Source organism: Typopeltis vanoorti, chromosome 16 (genome assembly GCF_054136105.1).
Source record: "Typopeltis vanoorti isolate ZY-2024b chromosome 16, IOZ_Tvanoo_1.0, whole genome shotgun sequence".
Taxonomy (NCBI): Eukaryota; Metazoa; Arthropoda; class Arachnida; order Uropygi; family Thelyphonidae; genus Typopeltis; species Typopeltis vanoorti.
The window spans coordinates 12,569,467-12,586,784 of record NC_143564.1 but is presented as its reverse complement, the minus strand read 5'-3'; the positions used below and the strand labels follow the sequence as shown (position 1 = coordinate 12,586,784).

General features: G+C 35.2%; 1 protein-coding gene across 1 annotated transcript in view; it reads right to left on the bottom strand.

The window, feature by feature from the left end:
• LOC150097850 (tyrosine-protein phosphatase 10D-like) overlaps positions 1 to 17,318 on the bottom strand; it is a 501,687-nt gene that overhangs the window by 92,800 nt on the left and 391,569 nt on the right. The window contains exon 21 of the mRNA XM_090406609.1: positions 9,746 to 9,938. Within this exon, the coding sequence (XP_090262735.1) occupies positions 9,746 to 9,938 (193 nt within the window). The remainder of the gene's footprint in view (positions 1 to 9,745; positions 9,939 to 17,318) is intronic.

Below are 17,318 nucleotides of genomic sequence, written 5' to 3'. Positions count from 1 at the left end.
GAGTGGGTGAAAGAACAGAACCATGGGGTACTCCTGCATTGGTGGGGAAATCTGAGTAGAGAAGTCATCCACCATGAAACATAATGAGCAAACAGTGAGAAAGTTGGCAATCCACTTGCAGAGTGGGGAAGGCAGACCATAGGATGGCAGTTTGGTGAAATGCCATTGAAATGCTTGATTTTACTGTTCATCCATTTCACTCCTACTCTATTCTCTTTACCCTTGGTAATGCAGTTATACATTGCTTGAGTCAGACTGCCTTATGAATTTCCATGCACTGTCAACATATTTTAAGCACAGCTAATCTACCCAATGTACTGATGCAAGTTGACTACAGAGATTCCCATAATGACACACTTCGTAATTCAACATGCATCCTTTTTTGGCAATCACCTTTTCTAGTTTCACCACTTACCAAACAAATACCTCACGATCACTCTCACCAACAGACAACAGTGTCAATACTTCATTAACAACTACATCTTTTAAAGCTATCACCAAATCCAAAACACTATATATCTTATGGGAAAAAAAATAATAAATTCAACTTTTAAACTGAACTTATGAATACATTTCCAAGAATGTATTATGTTTACAAGTTGGGGTTTGCCTATATGTGAAGTTCTGGTATTTCAAGTAAACAAACAGCAATGAAGAAATAAATAATTTAAAATATGCATTTTTAAAAATGATTTTACTAATTAAGTTAATGAAAACAGATGTCTCAAACATTGTGTATTGATTTAAAAACAATATCATGACATTTTGAGCTATGTGAATACACATTTGAAAGGGTTCAAAAGGTCTGTTTCCAGAAACAGGATGAGCAAGAATTGATGCTTTGGATATTATTATTACGGGCGACTCCAAGGAGTCCTTAGACTCATCGAGGGAGGCCCTAAACATCATGTCCATCACAACTATTTGACATTCACACAGTATCTATCATACTTTGCCTTGAACTCATTCACCATCATAGCACCCACAACAGACTCTGGCAGCTTATTCCACTCATTCACCACTCTAAAAGTAAACAAACCCAGCTCTAACACCCTTACTAACCACATTCTTGCCCAGCTTCCATGGATGTCCCCAGTCCTGTTCTCAAAAATATCCTCTGAATTAATCCTATAGAAACCCTTCAGCAATTTCAATGTCTTAATCATATCTCCCCTTTTCCGCCTATCAACCAATTTCTGCAACCCACAAATCTTCAACCTGTTTTAATAAGGTTCATTCCATAGACCTGCTATCATCTTGGTCACTCACCTCTGGATTCTCTCAATATATGAGATATGAGAAATAAATCACAAGAAAAGTGGTAGTGGTTGTGGGAACAAACCATTTGGACATAAGGAGAATATGATGATGGATATCAAGTGAATATTGAGAAGAATGAACAATAACAGCATGGTAAGAAAGGCTATCAGCATGTTACCAAGGTATGACAATGATAAGCTAAGATGGTGAGCAAGAATCATGAATGAAATGTTGGCAGGACTGTGTGAGGAGAAGGGAGTACAGTTTGTAATTGTGTGAGATGCATCTCTCCCTCTAATGCATAAAATAAAGGCTATCAGCATGTTACCAAGGTATGACAATGATAAGCTAAGATGGTGAGCAAGAATCATGAATGAAATGTTGGCAGGACTGTGTGAGGAGAAGGGAGTACAGTTTGTAATTGTGTGAGATGCATCTCTCCCTCTAATGCATAATGCAAAAGTGGTGGAGTGCATTTAAATGGATTTGGGAGAAGTCAAGTGAAGAGACTATTGCAAGAAGAAAGTGAAATGAATGATGTTATCAAAATATCAGAGGAAATAAGAGGTGATGTGAAAGATCAAGAGAGTCTAGCAGGTGAGATTGAAGTGTTTGTTAATGGAAACAGAGTAATGGGAGAGATGGGAGAACAGAAGTGTATGATGGACAGAGAAATAAGGATCTGAGTAGATGGGTGTGATACAGCAGAAGGAGAGTGAATGTTGGAAGCAGTTATGAATGTGTGCATGGGGAGAGTCAGCATAGGAATGGAATGCCTTAGAATGTGTGTGTGTGTGTGTGTGTGTGTGTGTGTGTGTGTGTGTGTGTGTGTGTGTGTGTGTGTGTGTGTGTGTGTGTGTGTGTGTGTGTGAAGAGTGTGTGGGAGAGGGGAAGTTGAGTTTGAAGAGATATATAGGGTAAGTGCTGATAAAGGCAAGTGAGCATGGGAAGGCTTGGAGAAGGCACAACCAATAGGTGGCATGGGTAGGATTAGTTATAGATCTAAAAGTGAACTGCTGTGTTTATTTACGAATACCAGAGATATCAAAAAATAAGGTAAATGAATTTTTTTTTTTTTTTTTTACTGAGTTTATTTGTCCGAAAATTGTTGGAATAAGGATGATATCCTGATAGGAACAGAAATGGAAGGGTATGATGTTTTTTGTTAGGGCAGAAAGAACAAGAAGGGGGAGTAGTGAGTGCTGGTGATGATAGAGCAAGGTGAGATGAAAGAGGGAAACAGTTGCAATGGTTTTGAGGAAGTATACTTACTCTGAAATGGAAGTTGAAATGAAGAGATATTTAGTTGGATGTTGCTATAGGTAAGGGAATGAATATGGAGGGTAGTGATAAAGAAATGTATAAGTACCTTGGGTTAGTGAACAAGGAAAGGTGACCATTTTGTTATGGATGATTTTAATTATGGCAATATACGCAATTTGCAATGAGTTTCCCGGTGTTGTACTACCTTACCCCAGTCCTGAAGATAATTTCAGGCACAAACTTTGTTTGCTCACACTTGGATAAAGGATTAAACTAAATTTATTATAGCAATATAGATTGGAATGAAGAGACAGCACTTGGGAAAAAAGAAAAATTAATTTTTTGAGAGACAACTATCTTAGGCAGTATGTGAAGGATGGCACACAAGGACTGAGAGATTTAGGCCTGATCGTTTCATTAGAGGATGTGAGTGAGTGAGTGGGATGTAGCATTTCCCTCTAGTTGGTGAGAGTGATCATGGTAGACAGCCATATGAAGACTTCTGTGAGGACAGGATATATATAGAACTACAAGACTGTTAATTATGAAAAGCTTAATAAGGAGTTAAGTAGGAAGCAGGTAAATGCTGCTTGGGCACTGACCAAGAGATATTTAACAGCATCAATATGTGAATGTATTCTGAAGACCAAAAAGTTGAATAAGGTAAGCATTAAGTGGATGCAGGAGGAAATTAGCCATGAATCTCTAAGGAGAATGCACAGTGGAGTAGAGCAAGATAAATAATGTTAATATTCAACACACATGTGCACAAGGAGAATAAAGAGCAGGCCAAAAAGGTGACCCAGTTGGCAAAGAACAGCAAAACTGAAGTTTGAAAAGAAATTTGCAAATAAGGCCAAGAAAATATCCTAGAGAATATTTCTTGAATGGACTTGAAAGATGATAATGGATTAAAATTGTAGATTGGAAAAGGTACCAAGGACACGGTCAAAGTATTCAATGAGCAATTCATCCTCATCAGTGTGAAATCATGAGAAGCTCAAGTATACAAGGAGTGGAAAAAGATGGCTTACTGGTGAATGATAAAGGCGTATATGTGCAGTTAAGTGTAATGTCAATAAGACAACAGGGCTTTATGACATATCACCACCAGTCTCCCAAGGCAATGAAAAGAAGGTAAAATTGTTTCACTTCGCAAAGGTGATGATAAGGTTATGGCTAAAAATTATAGGCCAACTTCTATATCTAGAGGTTGCAGCTAAGGCACTAAAAGTCAGTGAAAACTATGAAATAGAAATGGGTTGATAATAGCAATATTCTCTGTGAATGTCAGCATGGGTTTGTTAAAGGGAGGTCATGTTTTACTAACTTATTTATGTGCCATGAAGCAGGTAACAAAAGTGCAAAGGACAAGGGACATGCAAATACAGTGGTATATTTAGATTTTGCAAAGGCTTCTGATAGATTGCCATACAAGTTAGTAACTAAACTGGAACAGATGGGATTGGATACTAGATTAGTAAGGTGGATGGGTGACTGGATGACAGATAAGTATCAGCAAGTTGTAGATAGAGGTGCAGTATCATGAAAGATGAAAGTGACTAGTGGTGTGCTACAACTGTATTTTTCAGGCCATTATTGTTTAACTTGTATATCAATGATATTGGGGTGTGTTTAAGTGGAGACATGATACTGTTTGCAGATGATAAGGAGTCAAGTAGATGCTATGGCCTTGCAGGAGGACATGAACAGACTGAATGAGTGAGCAAGTAAGTAGAAATATAAGTTCAATGTTACAAACTGTGAGATTCTGAAATTTTATCCTGCAACTCTGTGCAGGGTAATCCATATGAGGCCTTGACCAGGCCTCATATGGATTACACTGCACAGATTTGATCACCTGATATTCATAGTGATGAGAATAGATTAAAAAAGGTAATTATTCTTTGGAATGTCGGATAAAAAGAGAGATTGAAGGAATGCAATTTGCAAAGTCTTGTGAAATAGGAGGAGGAGAAGGGATATGATTAAGACATATGAACTTTTAATGGGTTGTTAATGGGGAAGAAATTTTTCATAGAACAGGAGAATTAAGGCATAACAAGAGGCCATCCCTGGAAACTGTTTAAGGTGGATATGAGTGAGGGAGGTTCTTTGCACGAAGAGTGGCTGTTGAGTGAAATGCATCACTTGGCAGTGTTGTGAATGCAGATATGTTGTATGAGTTTAAAGCACAGTTTGATCAGCATTGTGCATCTTCCTGTAATTAGTCTGCAGACTCCATGCTCTGCTAAGTCGGTATTTAAATATACTGATTATTTGGAACAACAGTATCATATTTGTATATGATACTGTTGCAATGGGTTGTTAATGGGGAAGAAATATCATCATCATCAAATTCCTGATATATACTCACTAAGGGTGTACAGGGTAGTACTACATGAAAAATTACATCATTACTAACTTCCTATCTACAATTTTCCTCCAAATCAGTCTGTTACCTGTCAAAATTCCAATATTATCAGATCTTATATTTCAATCTTCTAAGGCACTTTTCACTGTATCAATCCACCTATATCTTGGTCTTCCTAAGGGTCTTTTTCATGCCAAGAACACTTGTTTTGCTAATCTTTCCTCTCCCATTCTGTTTAAGTGACCACCTGAGATTAGCTCTGCTAAGGCATTCCTGGATGCTGACGATGTCAAGTTCTTTCCTAATATCCTCGTTTTTAATATGATATTGCCATTGATGCCATCCATTCATGACCCTAATCTTTCTCAGGACTCTTATATCTTCAGTCTCTAGTCTTTGGTCAAGTGTTTTACTTCTGACCCAGCTCAGAGATCCATAAGTTAAAATTGACTTGAATACTGTCTTGTATACAGCTAATTTAGTGTTCCGACTAATTTCTTATTCCATATAAATTTATTCAATTGACTTCCTACCATACCAGCTTTGTTGATTCTGTTGTCTATTTCCATATTTAATTTACCATCTTCATTAAAAATGGTGACTAAGTAGCTGAAATGTTTAATTTGTTCAATAGGTTCTCCATTCATAATGCAGTTGATATTTTCAATGCTTCTGCCTATTTTCATTGTCTTTGTCTTGTTAGTGCTCACCTTCATACCGTATCTATTACAACAGTTATTCACTTTAGTCAGGGAATCTTGCAGACTTGTGGTGGATTTATTTGGAAGTATAACATCATCTGCATAAAGCAAAGAGCTGAGATTAACATTTCCAATTTTGATATCAGGTTTAATACCACTTTCCTTCATAATGTGATCCATATAGATAATGAATAACAGAGGGGATAATGTACATCCTTGTCTCACACCAGATTTAACATTAAACCATCTTCCTGTACTTTCTTCAATTCTAACTGCTGACTTACAACTCAAATAAAGACCAAGTATTGCTTGATATAATGCCTCATTGACACCTTGCCATATGCCTTTTCCAGATCTACAAAACTTAAATACAGATCATTGTTATATTCCCATCATTTCTCAACTATCTGTCGTAAAGTGAAAATCTGATCCTGACAGCCTCTATTTGGCCTGAATCCACCTCATTCTTCACCAACCTTCTTTTCCACGATCCTTCTCGACCATTTCTCAAGTATACTTGCATATATCTTACCAGGAACACTCAGTAGGTAAATACCCCTGTAATTCTCACCTTCAGTTTTATTTCCCTTTTTATATGTGGGTATTATGAGAACTCTACTCCAATCATCTGGAATTTGTCCCTCTGTCCAAGCCTTTTAAACTATGCAGTGAAGCCACTGTAAGACTTTTATACCACCATACTTCACCATTTTTCAAATATCATCTGCTCCTGCTGCCTTTCCACATTTCAGGCTTTTGATGGCTTTTTCTACTTCAAGTATGGATATGTATTCCTGACTGCATGCCTGGTCAGTGTTTTTTACCACTGTGCTCTGTCATCACTGCTTGTTTCATTTAGCAATTTTTTGAAGTATTTACTCCATACTTCAAGGATATCTTTTTCTCCAGCACTCTTTCCTCCATTTCTGAGCTTCCTCACCAACCTCCAGAATATCTTGCTACCTTGTTGATATTTATGTTCTTACCAAAGTCCTCCCATGACTTTTGTTTAGCTAGCTTTACACAGTCTTTAGCTTTCTTACATTTGTCTCTGTATTCTCTAACACAAGCTGAATTATTTGCCAGGAACCTTTGATATGCTTTCTTCTTTTCTTTCACTGCCTCTTTAACGTCCTGTGTCCACTATGGAGTTCTGATTTTTCTATCCTTACAGACAACTTCACCACATGCCTCTTTGGCTGAATCAATCAGTGTTTTATTCAGGGCTTTTCACTGAATCTACAAGGTTTGGTTGCTGTTCTCAAACTCTTTCATTTTTTCTTCAACCATGTTTGTGTATTTTAGTCTACAGTTCACATCTGACAGCTGCTCAACTTTTATTCGCTTTAAAACTTTCTTATATGTTCTTCTTTTCAATATGAAATTCAATTTTATTCTGCTCAAGACTAAATGCACTTCCAATTTCAAATCTGTACACTCTGGTGTCCTGCACCAGAGAGAAAACATCACTATCAACAATAACATAGTCAATGAGACTTTTCTTATTTCTTGCCTTTTCTCTTCACGTGGATGTGTGCACATTTTTATGTTGGAACCTGGTGTTAGTAATAACCAGTCCATGTCCTGAAGAGAAATCCAAAAGGTATTTGCCATTATTATTAGCTTTGATCTTTTCTCCATATTTTCCCAATATATTTTTGTATGTCTGACAATCATTTCCTACTCTGCTATTTAGATCCCCAACAAGGACCAACTTTTCCTTTTTCATTGTTTCAGTTGCTTTCTCTAAAGCCTCAAAAAATTCCTCCACTTCTACCTCAGTAGAACCTTCTGTGGGACAATAGGCACAAATAAGTCTCATTGTTCAGTTCCCCATTCTCATATTTGTCCACATCACTCTACTTGAGACTGCCTGCTATTCAAGAAGATTAGCCTCATATTTATTGTTGAATATGGCTACTCCTTCTTTTCCTTGATTGTCATTGCCTGAATATAACATTTTGTATTTATTGCTCATAAAGATTTCACCAGTTTTTGCCTTTTTTTGTTTCAGTCACCCCTATTATGTCGATCTGGTAGTTATCCAAGAAATAGTAATGTGCAAAATGTAAAAAATAAGCTCAACATGGTTTAGTGTATGATATTAAGTGATATCGTACTCTAAATGTACGATATCACTTGATATCGTACGTTTAGTGTTTATTATACTTATCAAACATAATGATAAGTATAATACTGTTAAACAATGAAAGAAGAGTAAACATATTTTTATTCAGGGATTCAGACCATGGAATTAATGATTTACTGAAATCCTATTCAGAACAAGAATTCAAGACAGTATTCTGCATAATTAGAACAGTGTCTGTCCACTTAAGGGTGAGACCATAGTGGAGAATACAGCAATAATACTATGAGCCAGTTATTTAAAGTGATAAGAAAAAGAAAAGTTTTTAATTCAGACATGTTGATATGAATGATATTAACTAGAAGAAAGAAAGAGCTGGTAATACAATGGATTGTAAATTTTAGTGAAAGGGAGAATGTGAGAGCTGATGTTACAATGACAGTAAATTTTTGTAGCAACTTAGACAATTATCTGAAGCAACATGTATGTGAACCTATTAGAGAAATAGAGGGGCTTGGATTTCATATCATCAGAGAAACTGGCGATGGTTCATATTAATTACTTAGAACCTGTTTGTGTAGTGATCTTTTGAACTTAGAAGGAAGACTTAAGACTACAGGGAAAAATTATAATTAGAAAGCATCAGAGGTAGAAATTTAAAAAAGGAAACTCTGAAGAGAATTATAAGAAATAAGAGAATTAAGAAGAACTAACTTGGAGACATTATTTAATCGAAGTGACACTAATGCAAAATCTGTAACAATAAGGGATATCTTGCATAATCTGCAGAAGTAAATTTCATAATATACCTATAGTCAAATGGATCTTAAAGAAATAAAATGTAAAATAAAAAAGCTACAGAAAGAGTATCAGTATGATAAATCATTAATAAATATGACAAATAAAAGCAACAACTAGTATTAAGCAAGCTGTTAATTAAATATCGTAAAGCATGATTTCAATTGTAGCTAGGAATGCTAAGATTAATCCCAGAAAGTTTTTATTAAAAAAACAAACAAACAAACTAACTAATGCCTTTTTGTTTCTGCATAGGGAGTGGGCGAGGTCATTTTAGCCTTATCAAACTTTTGGAGACTTAGTGGGCAGTTCAATCTCCACTGGTAGCCAATCAGAGCTGCCATCTCATGGTCCCTAACCCCAATACAATAATGTCTGAAAACAGTGTGGGTTCGATGTCCGAATTCCTTGAGTTTACGGGATGAAAAAAACCCAAGTTTCCAGGAGAAAAAAACCCGCTTGTCCGTGCCAGAGATCGACTCACTTGGGAACCAGTTGAGAAAAGGCTTAGAAAGTTTTTATTGATATATAAAAAGAGTAAAGAATTATCTTAAGCATAACCTGCCTCTCTAGTCCAATTCTGAATGGTCCAGCTGTGATGTTGAAGAATTTAATAAGAATTTTTCAAGTGTATGCAAACACTATTCATAAGAAGAGGAAATACTGCTTGGCCAAATGGCATAATAATTACACTTTAGCCTTATGATCATATTCCTGATATATACCCTCAAGAGATGTGTACAGGATATTATGATAGTACTACTTCATTAAGTTTATATTATTACTAGCTTCCTGTATAATTTTTTTTTCCAAACTGAAATTCTAATATTATCTTTCATTTTCTGCAAATTTCATTATAATCTGATTTCCTTCTTGGTCTCAAAAGAGGTTCTGGGTATATGAGGTTAAGACAATTCCTTCATAAACAATAATGAGATTTATTAGTTTTTTTTTTTTTTTTGATTGAAGTGTTGAAACATCAAGTGAATACAGCTATTAATAAATAGCTATTTCCTTAAATTGAGTAATATTATACCAAAAAATTTTCACACAACCAATAGTAACTGTGCAGCTATAAGAAATTCTGTTACTCAGCTTCAACCAAAAACTTTAATAATTCAGCATACAGTGTATGTACCATCCAAATTTTGTCACTATTTTAAAACTGGCTGGAAACATGATAAAGGATGAAAAATTTTAATAAATACCATTAAATTAATAAGAGAGAGAAAGATAGAGAGTATATAAACTATTTTAACTTACCTGTTCTGATACGATATGAATATGCAGTATCTGTAAAAAGATGTGATGTAGTGAAAGCCCTGAGTTTTACACGGTAAACAGTTCCTGATTTTAATGGGCCATTGCAATATCCTCTTACTCCTAGGCAATATTCAGATCCAATAACATATTCTTCTACTGAAGTTCCATTGAAGGGATAATAAGGTTCAGTAACCTAATAAAATTAATATTAAAAACAATGCATTTTTAAAATCACATCAGGTTCAATTTTTATATACATTAAGATGCAGTAGCTAAGTACAAAAACATTCACTACAGTGAGGACCATTATAGTGAATTCAGCTGTTACAGGAAATCACCAAAAATTTCTGGTTGAAACATCATAGCATCAATACTATGACAGAAAGTTCAATGCAGAGGTGCACCATCTGCACTATAACAAACTCCTGTCTTTGTGAGTTTATTATAGTGAGTGGTGGCTATCTATTATTTTTTTATTATATTTATTTATTTATCTGTGTATTGCTGCCACCTATTTAAGTCTCTTAACACATTTTATGTTCTGATATTAATTCGATAGTTTTTTCTTAGTAAAATCATACATTACTATAATAAAATGCTAAAAATTAAATATTATATTTGCATCACTGCTATTGAATGAATTATGGAGGCCTCGATACCGATTTGAATGCTGCTTACATACTGTATGTAACACTATTTACATACTGTTAGCTTGGTGTTTTAACTTATTTCTCTTGTTTCACAAAATATTTCTTCAACTGCCAGCCTAGACAACTGAGTGGGTAGTGTCTCCCTCCTCTTCAAAACAGACTCGGTTCACTTTCCAACTTTCACTTAGTTGGGAGATGAATTTTGATCGGTTCAAGACCAATAAACATGTATATAAACACTAAAAACATATGCAATCACCTTTTGGGATATGTTTGCCTTACAGCATTATGGACAACATGATAATTTATCTATCAACAGCATTCTTCATTGCAATAGCACTTTCAGTATGACATGGTAAATTGTTGTGTTTAAAGAGACATAGGTCTGTTGGATAAAACTGCCACAAGGTAGGAAGAAATCAGAGCTAGTGATTGTCATTTATCTCAAGGGTAGATGGTTCAGATTCTTGATGTTTGTAAATGTCTGCTCTAGACAAGACTGTATAGCTTGTTGAGTTCAGAAGGTTTTATTGGCTTTGGAGTATGAAATATTTTATGAGAAATATTTTGTTTTTATTAATTACCCAAATTCCATTAATGAATAACTTACAAGGCTTCAACTTGAAAAGAAAAGCAATTAAAAGAAAAGATAACTGGTCATCATTATATTATATTACACATCATCTGCATCTGCTATTAAATGACTCACTTTTAACTTCAAGGATCAAATTATCCCCCCCCCCCACCAATTTGCTAATTTTTTTTAAAATTCAAAAATGACTTCTACATTTCAAACTTTCTCAACAGACTCTCAGTGGGCCAAAGCATCAGCAATCAGCTTGCCAAGTTGTTTTTGGCTCATCTAGAGTCAAACATACTCTTGCCTGCCCTGCCCTCTGGTATTCTATTTCATGGCTGATACATGGATCATGTTCTCTGCACTGGTGGGAAAAAAACAGCCTATTATGTTTATGAACAAATTTAGTAGCAGGTTATGTTTCATTATAGAACATAAACAAGATAACTCTATTAATGTTCTTAACTTAGCATTAACTAGATTAGGAAACCATATTATTATTAACATCTGACTTCCATGAAGTCAGAGACTCATCATGGGAGGCACACACTATCACACACCAAGCTCATCCAACTGTTTCTTAAACTGATTCAATGTGTCTATGTTCACAACACACCCAGGCAATGCATTCTGCTCACCAACCACTCTCCATACAAAGAACCCTTTCCTCACTTCTCTGCTCAAGCCCTCCTTAGTTTCGAGGGATGGCCTCTTGTTCTACCATCCCTCTCCCATTCTATGAAAAATTTCTTCCGTGTTAACTTGATAACAACCAGCGATTAAATTATATGTCTCAATAATATCACCACCCTTCTCCTCCTATTCATGAGGTTATGCTATTTACATTCTTTCGATCAATCTTCATACTTCACATTCCAAAGACCACTTACCACTTTTGTGACTCTTTCTGGATTCTTTGTAATATATTGTAATCACTGTGAATCTGTGCACAATAATCCATATTAGATCTGATAAAGGTCTCATGCAATGGAACCTCTTTATTGCTGCAGGTCAAGATCTTCCACATTATTGCTGCTATCTGACGTAATGACTTCATGACTTGTACAATGTAGTCTCTCCCCTGAATTTCAGGTTCTTGTTCACCACCACCACCCTTCTAGGTCTCTCATGTCCTCTAACTCCTTTAAGTTTCCATACTAAGTGTATACTTTGCATCCCATTATTCCTTACCAAGTTTCAAACCCCTACACTTTGCACTATTTAAATGATAGTTCCACTTGCCTGTCCCTTCATACACTCTATTTGAGTCCTACTGTAAAGTCATAACATCTGCTTGACTCTGCATTGCTCTCTCTCCAATTTTACATCATCTACAAACAGTTGCATATCACCAGTAAAATTCATCTCAATATCATTAATATATAAATTGAACAACAATGGTCCCAAAACTGATCCTACACCACTAGTGACTTTCCTCTTTCGGGATACTGCACCCTCATATACAACTTTCTGATACCTATCTGACAGCTAGTAATACTTACTAGTCTGTTATCCAATCCCATACATTTCAGTTTATTTAACAGCTTTCTGTGTGGCAGTCTATGAAAAGCTTTTGCAAAATCTAAGTACGTCACTATATATGCATCTCCCTTTTATAAGACATATGTCACCTGCTTCATAGTACATAAGTTGGGTAAAACATGGTCTCCCTGCAACAAACGCATGCTGGCAACCACAGAGAATACTGCTGTTATTAACCCATTTCTGTATTCTAGTTCTCAAAATCTCTCCAATCGCTTAACCACAACTTGGGATATACAAATTGGCCTATAATTTGTAGTCACAGCCTTATCACAACCTTTATTATTATTCTACATCTACACATAATCAGATTACATCTACACATAATCCTTATAATCAAAGAATGCAGACTGCATAACAAAACAGTCAGTAAACTATATAACAATAAAGAAGATACTGATTATTATGCGATAATATCATTAATATAATATTACTATGTAACATGAAAAAACTAATGTAATAAATTATTCTTCTTATTAAAAAATTATGAATAATGAGTTTACATTGTATGTTTGTGAGAATTAGGAAATATAATATTTTAATTGCATATGTGTAAATACTGCTGTATAATCACACTTTCTCAAACTATGAAAAAAAGAAAAGAAAAAAAGTAAACTACAACATGTAATATTAACCCGTTAACATACAAAGACGTCTGTGACAAGTCTTTTGTTTATTTCACCAAAATTGATTTTGACGTATCGCAGTGTTACGAAGTTTGCGTCAATTTCAAACGAATTTAGAGTTAACATACAAAGATGTTTGCAACACGTATTTTGTTTATTGCACCAAAATTGATTTTGACGTATCACAGACGTTATGAAGTTCGCGTCAATTTCAAACGAATTTAGGGTGTTCGGCAGTGAATATATATGCATATAAACTCTATTCACTAGTTAGTTTGTGTTGCAATTTATTATCGTCCCTAATATGTCTGCAAATATTTATGTTAGCCGAAAGTGATATTGAAAGTGGAGAGGACAGTCTGGATAAAAACAGCGAGACAAATTTATATCATCAAAGTGTTGGCATTTTTGACTTGTCAAGTGACAATAGCGACAATAGCAGTGGAAGTTCAGTTCGAGGTAATGTTCGTAAACGTTTGAGACTGATATCATCTAGTAGCAAAGATTCAGATGTAACAGAAAATGAATGGAATTGGCAAGAAAAGAAAAATATTCCTATTATAAAACCATTTACAGAAATTTCCGGTGTCAATGCAATTGCTTTGCTAAGATTTGGCGCAAATCTGACACCTCTTTCTGTTTTGAAACAAATACTTTGTGATGATTTCTTTGACATGATAGTTACAGAAACTAATAGATATGCGGCTCAAGCAATAAACGAGGATATTACTAAAAAGATTGAAGAATGGTATCCAATAACAAGTGACGAATTGCAGGCATATTTTGCATTATGTATAATTATGTCACAGGTAAAAAAATCTAATATAGACATGTATTGGTCAAAGAGGGCAGTGGTCGAGACACCCATATATTCAAAAATTATGCCTCGTAAACGCTTCTTGGCTATATCTCATTTTCTCCATTTAGTGGATAATGAAACAATAAAGAAAGACAACAAAATATGTAAATTGCGAAATATAGTCGACTACCTGAATAATAAATTTCAGCAATTATATACACCAGATAAAAATGTAGTAATTGACGAATCCCTTATGAAATATAGAGGTCGATTAAATTACGTACAGTTCATTGCTAGCAAATGAGCACGATTTGGAATAAAATTTTACAAGCTATGTGAATCAGACTCTGGATATTGTTCAAAGTTCAAAATTTATACAGGAAAGGATAAAATTCCAGGAAGTGATACACCTGCATCTCAAAATGTCGTCACGGAGTTGCCCAAACCTATTTTAGGAAAAGGATATACGTTATTCTTAGATAATTGGAATTCGTCACCAGAATTGTTTTATTTCTTGAGAAAAAATAGTACAGATGTTGTGGGGACAGTTAGAAAAATTCGCAAGAATATGCCTAAGAAATTGACAACATATAAAATAAAAAAAGGCGAATCAAAAACTTTATCTTGTCGAGGAATTTTGTCATTACGTTGCCGCGATAAGAAGGATGTTTACATGATAAGCACAAAGCATTCAAAAGAAGAAATGGTAGATACAGGAAAAGTAAGGAGAAGTAAGAGGGGCGATGAAGAAAAAGTAATAAAACCTAAATGTGTTCTTGAATACAACTGCGGAATGGGCGGTGTCGATAGGCAAGACCAACTACTTGCTTGTTTTCCAATTATGCGAAAATGTGTCAAAGATTACAAGAAAATATTTTTCTATTTGATGGATATCGCTATTTACAATGCTTATGTTTTATATTCCAAACTACCCAATACATCAAAACTAACAATAGTCAATTTCCGTTTGAATGTAGCAGAAGATATGTTTGTCAAATATATCTTTACCAAATTCAGTACCCGTGGACGTCCATAGCAAAAAGACTGCCCAATTAGACTGCAGGTAAAAAATTGGGCACATTTTCCTGAACATATACCCCCTACTGATAAAAAGCAACATCCAGCAAAGAGATGCCATGTATGTGCCAAGCATAATGTAAGAAGTGAGACTACATGGCAATGTAAAAAATGTTTGATACTGTTACAAACATTACCTAAGTTTACCTAAGTGCTTCGAAAAGTATCATACCTTGCAAAATTATTAATATTCTTTATAATAAGGTAACAATTAACGAAATAAATCACATGAATTAAATAAATAGTAGTTTTATCTGTTCCAACTTTAAAAATAATTTATATGTCAAAGGGTTAAATAACTTGTGTAACTCTGAACTATATAATTTACAATTATTACTGTGATTGTTATTTTAAAAAATAGCAAAAAAAAAAACCATGTTATCATCATTATTATTGAAATCTCATTATATGTAGCACTTAGCTGAACCTTGTAAAATAATATACTGAATGTTACTCAAGATGATCATTGCATATATGTAAATATTTGAGAGATCAATAAATTATTATTATTATTATTATTATTATTATTATTATTAAAAAAAATAAAAATAAAAAATAATTATTAAAAAAAGCTAATGATATTCAAAAATCCCCAAATTTTTGAATATATTTTTGAACATCACACTATCTAGGAACTTCACTTCGATGCTGATCAAAGTTGGAACAGCCATATAAACTACATACTTAACCAACTCAGGATAATAGCAAGCAAACTATATCGACTGAAAGATATTGTCATGGCACACACAAAAATACTAATCTATAAAGCATTACGTGAAAATATTTTAAGATATGCAATCAAATCATATGCATTCTGTACAGACTACAAAATCAACAGGTTACAATGGTTGCAAAATAAAATGGTAAAACTGATATTCTAGGAACAACCCACACTTATTATTACTATTATTACTATTATTACGGGCAACTCCAGGGAGTCATTGGACTCATCGAGGGAGGCCCCAAATCATATTCATCACAACTATTTGACATTCATACAGTATCTATCATACCTCGCCTTAAACTCATTCACTGTCACAGCATCCACCACAGACTCAGGGAGCGCATTCCACTCATTCACTACTCTAAAAGTAAAGAACCCAGCTCTAACACCTTTACTAACCACACTTTTGCCCAGTTTCCATGGATGTCCCCTAGTCCTCCCACAACCAGCCCTGTTCTCAAAAATATCTTCTGAATTAATTTTATAGAAACCCTTCAGTAATTTGAATGTCTCGATCATATCTCCCCTCCTCCGCCTATCAACCAATTTTTGCAACCCACAAATCCTCAACCTGTTCTCATACGGTTCATTCCACAGACCTGCTATCATCTTGGTCACTTGCCTCTGGATCCTCTCCACCTCCTCCCCATCAAGAAGAAACCTAGGTGACCAAATCTGAGCACAGTAGTCTAGATGGGGTCTTATCAAGGCTCGATATAGAGGAACAATAACCTGCTTGTCTCTGCTTGTCATCGTATTCTTCAGCAACCAAGTGATTTGATGAGCTGTTTTGGTCACTTTTGCAATGTGTCCCCTAAATTTCAATTCCTTATCTACCAACACTCTTAAATCTCGTGCCTCATCAATTTCCTGGAGCACGGTTCCACCAATGCAGTAAACTGCCGCCAATCTTTTCACCCCAAAATGCATAACCTTACATTTTGCCACATTAAACTGACATCCATTCTCCTTAGCCCAGACCTCCAATCTATCCAAATCATCCTGCAAAATTTTGACGTCATCTGCATTCACTATTGCCCTACCCAACTTCGCATCATCTGCAAACAAATGAACTGTTCCTCTTAGATCATTTCCTATATCATTTATGAACAAATTAAACAGCAGTGGACCAAGAACAGATCCTTGTGGCACACCGCTAGTCACAGGCCGTCTTGTGGACTCTACTCCCGAGTAAACCACTCTCTGATATCTCTCCGTCAACCACCCTCCTATCCATCTCACCAATCCTATGTCCATTCCCATATGCTGCAATTTACTGATTAGAATTCCATGTGGAATCCTGTCAAAGGCCTTGGCAAGGTCCAGTAGAATCACCGTAAACCCATTACCCTTATCCAGTTCAGCCGTCACTGTGTTATAATACGTGAGCAAGTTACTGAGGCATGACCTACCCTTCACAAAACCATGCTGTCCCCGATACAGTATCCCATTTTCTTCTATCCAATCTTGTATTTTCCTCTTGACTATTTTCTCTAAGACCTTGACAATGATTCCTGATATGCTAATCGGTCGGTAATTCGCAACAGCAGTCTTGGAACCACCCTTATGCAGTGGAAC